The sequence below is a fragment of the Belonocnema kinseyi genome, chromosome 5 (genome assembly GCF_010883055.1).
Source record: "Belonocnema kinseyi isolate 2016_QV_RU_SX_M_011 chromosome 5, B_treatae_v1, whole genome shotgun sequence".
In the NCBI taxonomy this organism is placed as follows: Eukaryota; Metazoa; Arthropoda; class Insecta; order Hymenoptera; family Cynipidae; genus Belonocnema; species Belonocnema kinseyi.
The window spans coordinates 147,297,249-147,302,914 of NC_046661.1; the positions used below are offsets into that span (position 1 = coordinate 147,297,249).

General features: G+C 23.0%; 1 protein-coding gene across 1 annotated transcript in view; it reads right to left on the reverse strand.

The window, feature by feature from the left end:
* The window catches only part of LOC117173438 (luciferin 4-monooxygenase-like), an 11,631-nt gene that overhangs the window by 3,080 nt on the left and 2,885 nt on the right, over positions 1–5,666 (reverse strand). Inside the window, exons 4-6 of the mRNA XM_033362006.1 lie at positions 4,728–5,215; positions 4,407–4,584; positions 344–568 (exon numbers count right to left, since the gene is read on the reverse strand). Coding sequence (XP_033217897.1) covers positions 344–568; positions 4,407–4,584; positions 4,728–5,215 — 891 coding nt within the window. The remainder of the gene's footprint in view (positions 1–343; positions 569–4,406; positions 4,585–4,727; positions 5,216–5,666) is intronic.

Here is a 5,666-nt window from a genome sequence, read left to right on the forward strand (position 1 = left end):
AATTTTAAATGTTTACAATTTTAGAATTCTAAATTTTCGTGTTGAACAATTTAAAAGTCATAAATTTTTAAGCGATTCAAATTTACTTCAAATAATTGAAATTTTTAATTGTTAAAGTATAAAAAAGATTCAATATCACAAATTTTTGTGATTAAAATTTTGTTCAGATTTGAATAGCATTTGCATTTGTTTCCCATTTAAAATTACTATTCATTTTGAAAGTTTTTTTAGAATAATTCCGTCATTTTTTATTTTAGAATAATTTTCTTAATCGGCTTTAGTGTTAAATAATAAATAAATAATAATTCCTAATATAATGAGAAATTATAAAATAAAAACAGACCCTCCTCGTCAAAAACTGTTTTCGTAGCTTCTGGATTTTTGTAATAGCCTTTCATCATATAAGGAGATTTGAAACAAAGTTCTCCTTTTTTATTCGGTTCGAGAATTTTTCCAGTTCGCGGATGAACTACTTTCAGCTGAACATTGGGAAATATGAAACCACAAGATTCAAAATTATCGTCATTGGCTTTGCTTATTAGGCTCAACATTTGCAGTTCCGTAGATCCTTAAAAAAAATTTGAATATTATTTTAAATAAAATAGGGAAAAACTGGAATTGAAGGGGATTTTTATATACCTGGAAAACCCTGGAAAATGTCGAGATATCGAAATTTTTTCGAGATCGTGCCTAATTTTTTTTCCAATTGGAATATAAAATTGAATATTAATGATTCTTCATTTGTAGAAGTAGAATTATAGTACTTTATTTAACTATTTTGTTAAAAATTGTTTTGTTTTTTGTTTGAAATTAATTTTTAAACTGAAAATTAGTTTGTTTTTAGTTAAAAAATCCAATTATGTGCTTGTAAATTCATGTATTTTGTTAAAAATTCGTTTCTTTCGGTTGTAAAATAATCTTCTTTGTTTAAAATTTAACCCATGTTGAAAAGTAATATCATTAAATATTAACTACTACATTTTTCGTTCAGAATTCATCTTTTTGGAATGAAAATTTAGTTACTTGGTTGAAAGTTAAACTCTTTTGTTAAAAATGATTTTCTTTTATTGATGGTTCATCAATTTAGTGGAAAATTCATATCTTAGGTGAAAAATGAGCTATTTGTTAAAAATTCCTTTTTTTCTTCGGCTGGAAATTATTTTATTCAAAACTTGTTTTGTTTAAAAATTAATTTTGTTTTACTAAAAATTTCACTACTCCAGTTGAATATTCCATTATTCAAGTTAAAAATTCATCTGCTTTGTTGAACATTAATTTTTGTAACTAAAATTTCAACTATTCGATTTTTTTATTATTTTTTTTTTGGTTGACACTTGGTCTTTTGGGTGCAAATTAAACTTTTTGGTTGAAAATGAATCTTTGATTGTGAATTCAATTATTCTAGTTAAAAATTCATCAATAAAATTGAAAATTAATTTTTTTAAATGTAAAATTCAATTATTGCAATTGAATGTTCCATAATCATAGTTGAAAATTCATCTCTTTAGTTAAACGTTAATTTTTTAAAATTAAAAATTGGACTATTCAATTTTTAGTCGACAATTTATCTTTTTTAGCTTATAATTCCTGTATTTTGTTGAAGATTGATCCTTTTTGGTAGAAATTAACTTCTGGTTGAAAATTAATTTTTTTTAATGAAACTTTAATTATTATTCTTGTCATAGATTCATAAGTTTAGCTGATAATAAATTTTTATTTAATTTAAAATTAAAGATTCAAGTTGAAGTTCCATCATTGAATTGGAAATTCATCAATTTGTTTCCAAAATAATGTAACTATTTTTTTGTTGTTGAAATTTTCTTTCAACTGTAAATATTCGAATTGAATATTCCATCATTTTAGTTAAAAATTTATCAATTTGGATGAAAATTAATTTTTTTAACTGAAAATTGAATTATTCTATTTTTATTTGAAAATTGATTTTTTTTGTCAAAAGATAATTAATTTTTTATTGTTGAAATTTATCCTTTTTGGTAGCAATAAACTTCTTGGTTGAAAATTAATCTTTCTGGTTGAAACTTTAATTATCCTAGTTAAAGATTCATAATTTTAGTTCATAATTAATTTGGATTTAATTTAAAATTTAAATATTCTAGTTGAAGTTCCAACATTTTAGTTAAAAACTTATCAGTTTAGTTGAAAATTAATTTGTTTAACTAAAAATTGAATTATTCTATTTTTGTTTGAAAATCAATCTTTTGGTCTAACATTAAAATATTTCGTTAAATATTCATGTATTTTGTTTATAGTACGAAATTTATCATTTCAGTTAAAAAATAATCTTTTTGTTTGAAAATATACTTTGTTAACAGTTAAAATATTTTGTTACAAATTTATTTATTTCAATTGAAGATGCAGAATTAAAGTTGAAAATTCGTCAATTTGCTTGAAAATTTATCTTTTTTTGTCGAAGATTCATGTCTTTTATTGAAAAATCATCCTTTTCGGCAGAAAATTAATTTTCTTGTTTGAAAATTAATGTTTTTAATCCAACATTTAAGAATTTCAGTAAAATATTCATAATTTTTGTAGAAAATTCAACTTTTTGTTTGAAAATAAAATTACTTGGTTTAAAGTTAAACTATTTTGTTAAAAATTCATCCATTTCAATTGAAGATTTATTACTTTATTTGAAAATTCATCACTTTCGTTGAAAATTTGTTGTTTTTTTTTGGAAAGTTATTTTTCTTAACTGAAAATTTTATTATTTGATTTTTTGTTAAAAACTGATATTTTCTAGTTCAAAATTCAAATATTCGTTTGAAAACTGATCTTTTTTAGTTGAAAATTCATGTATTTTGAATTTGAGGCGGTTTGAATTTAATTTAATATAGTAACCACATTCAGTTTTTCCAAATATGTCCTGCATTTTAAATATAAGAAGATAAAATGAAAATTTGGTCGAATTTAAGAAATAATTAATTATGTTTGTAGTATTATTCCATTCTTGAATTAATGGATTGTGTTAATATATTCAAGATTATAATTACAATCTGACAAAGCTTTTTAAATAAAAATAAATAAAAAATCAAACTTATTAACTCTCTAACATAAAAGGTGAATCTGTAACAACTTAAAAAAAAAAGATTTTTTCACCAAAGGATAAGTTTTTAACCAAAAAATATTAATTTTCTACGAAAGTATAAATTTGTTAGCAAAAACGATGACTTTTTAAAAAAAAATCGTTGAATTTTCACAAAAATTATGATTTTTTAGTAAAAGATATTATTTCTTAAACAAAAATACAATAATAGATTTTTCAAATAAAAGGAATTAATTTTCAATCAAAAAAGATCAATTTTCAACACAAAAATATGAATTTTTTACAAAAGTATAAATTTTTGACCAAAAACGATGAATTTTCCAAAGCAATCGTTAAATTTTCGAAATTATGTTATTTAATTCAAAGAGGTTATTTTTTAAACAAAAATACAATAATAGACTTTTTTAATAAAAAGAATTAATTTTTAAACCAAAAAGGTGAATAGTAGAATTTGTAACCAAAAGTAGAATTTTGAACCAAAAAATGGTTTATTAAAAATTCCACTGCTTGGTTGATACTTGAACGAATTTATTCAAAATTCCTTTTTTTTCGTTAAAGATTCATAATTTAAGATGTAAGTTCGTTTTTTGGTTAAAAAATTTAATTAAAATTTCTTTTTGTTTTAAAAATTTTTATTTTTTAACTGCAAATTCAAATATTTTCTTAAAAAAGTCAACTGAATAATTGTAAATAAACTTTTTTGTTGTTATTTCATGTTCTCGTTTTCAAAATTAAATTGTTTTATAGAGAATTAGGCTTTTTGGCATGAAAATCCAATAAATTGGTATAAAATTAAACTGTTTTTTGTTTTTAATTAAAATTTTGTTTTGGAAATATCAACAATCACATTTGTTGATAAACATTCATCTTTTTTGTTGAAAGTTCAACAATTTGATTAACATTATTTTTCATTCTTGAATGAAAAATAAATTTTTCTTGGTAAAAGATAAATTTTCAACCAAAAAATATTAATTTTCTACAAAAGTATAAATTTTTTTTAGGAAAAAAGGATGACTTTTTCAAAAAAATCGTTTAAATTTTCACAAAAAGTATCGATCGTGTGAATATATTCAAGATTTTAATTATAATCCGACAAAGCTTTCTAAATAAAACAATATTTTTTATAAACTTGTAAAACTGTATACACATTGCAAATCGATTGTTTTAAAAAATGCGGAGTATTTTAATGGCTCCGTACTATGAAAAATTATACCTGGAAAAAAACGTGGAATTGTTAGGGAATTTTTCTCATATTATTAAATATTAGAATTATTAAATAAATCTCTTAAATTGAATTTATTCGAAAATTTGAATATTAATTGAAATTTTTCAGTTTACTCACCGTACACTAATTGTAAATATCCGTTAGGAACCATTAGTTTGAGGCATTTCATAATTTCTGGTTTCAATTTTGTTCCACCGAGAGATAATGATTTTATTGAGGAAGTATCGTAATTTTGCAGCTTATCGAATACGTAAAAACGATAAATCATTCTTAATTCCAAAGTCAAGCTTGTTACCTGTTAATAAAAATTAATTTTTGATTTGAAGAAGTCCACATTTTGAACATATTTATGAGAATTTGTATGTTCTTTGAATTCTGCTAAACATTAAAAATAAAAATATGAATTTCAAATTCTTTGCTCTCTAACATTATATCAACCTTATATTTTTCGATGAATGTCAGCACTTCCTCCGGCTGATGTCCTTTTTCGTGTACAATAATTTTTTTGACAAAATTCATCAAATCAATAATCATATTAATTATTCCACAAATCCATCCCATTGGCGAATAATTAATTGTGACTAAGTTTCCCTTCTTTTTTACTTCTAAAGAAATCATCACAGTTTCCATGACTGCTTTGTAGGAATGAAGCGTCGGTTTAGGTTCGCCCGATGATCCAGAAGTGAAAACTAAAAGACAGTCGTCTTCAGGATTTTTGGGTTTAGTGCAGACGAAATTAGAAACTTGGTTCAAATCCTGCTCACGAAGAATTTCCCTTAGGGATTGGAATCCAGGAATTTCGTTGAATACAACAATTTTAATTTCCAGGTTTTCTTCTCTGGATATTTGGTCAATTAAGATTGCTTCTCTTTCGTCCGCGAAAACGAATTTCGGTTTTATTAGTTCGAGTATGTATTTCAAGTTTTCTGAAAAGTTTCAATGTTTTTTCAATATTTTTCGACTTGAATGCGTTCAAATTTGAAGTTCATAAACTTGGACTTAAGACTTTTCTTTTTCAGAAATTTGAAATATCGTCTTCACTACAATATAATTATTTTCTACATTTATTCATACAAGAAATAATTAAGGGACTGACAGTGAATTTATTTTTTGACCGGGAATTTCATAAATTTTTAGAAGAAAAAAACCTGTTTAAGATTGGTTTTAACAGTTTTTAAAAAATAATTAGTTAAATTGTTATATATTTTTGTTCTTCATTCAGTTTAAAATCCGTAATTCTAAAATCTTTAATTTAAAAAATGCCGTTTTAAGGGTATGTGACACAGCTAAATACCTATATTACCGACCTCAATTTTTCCGTTCACTGAATGTTTTTTTGAACCTAAGAACTTTTTTTGTAAATAAAATATCGAGCTG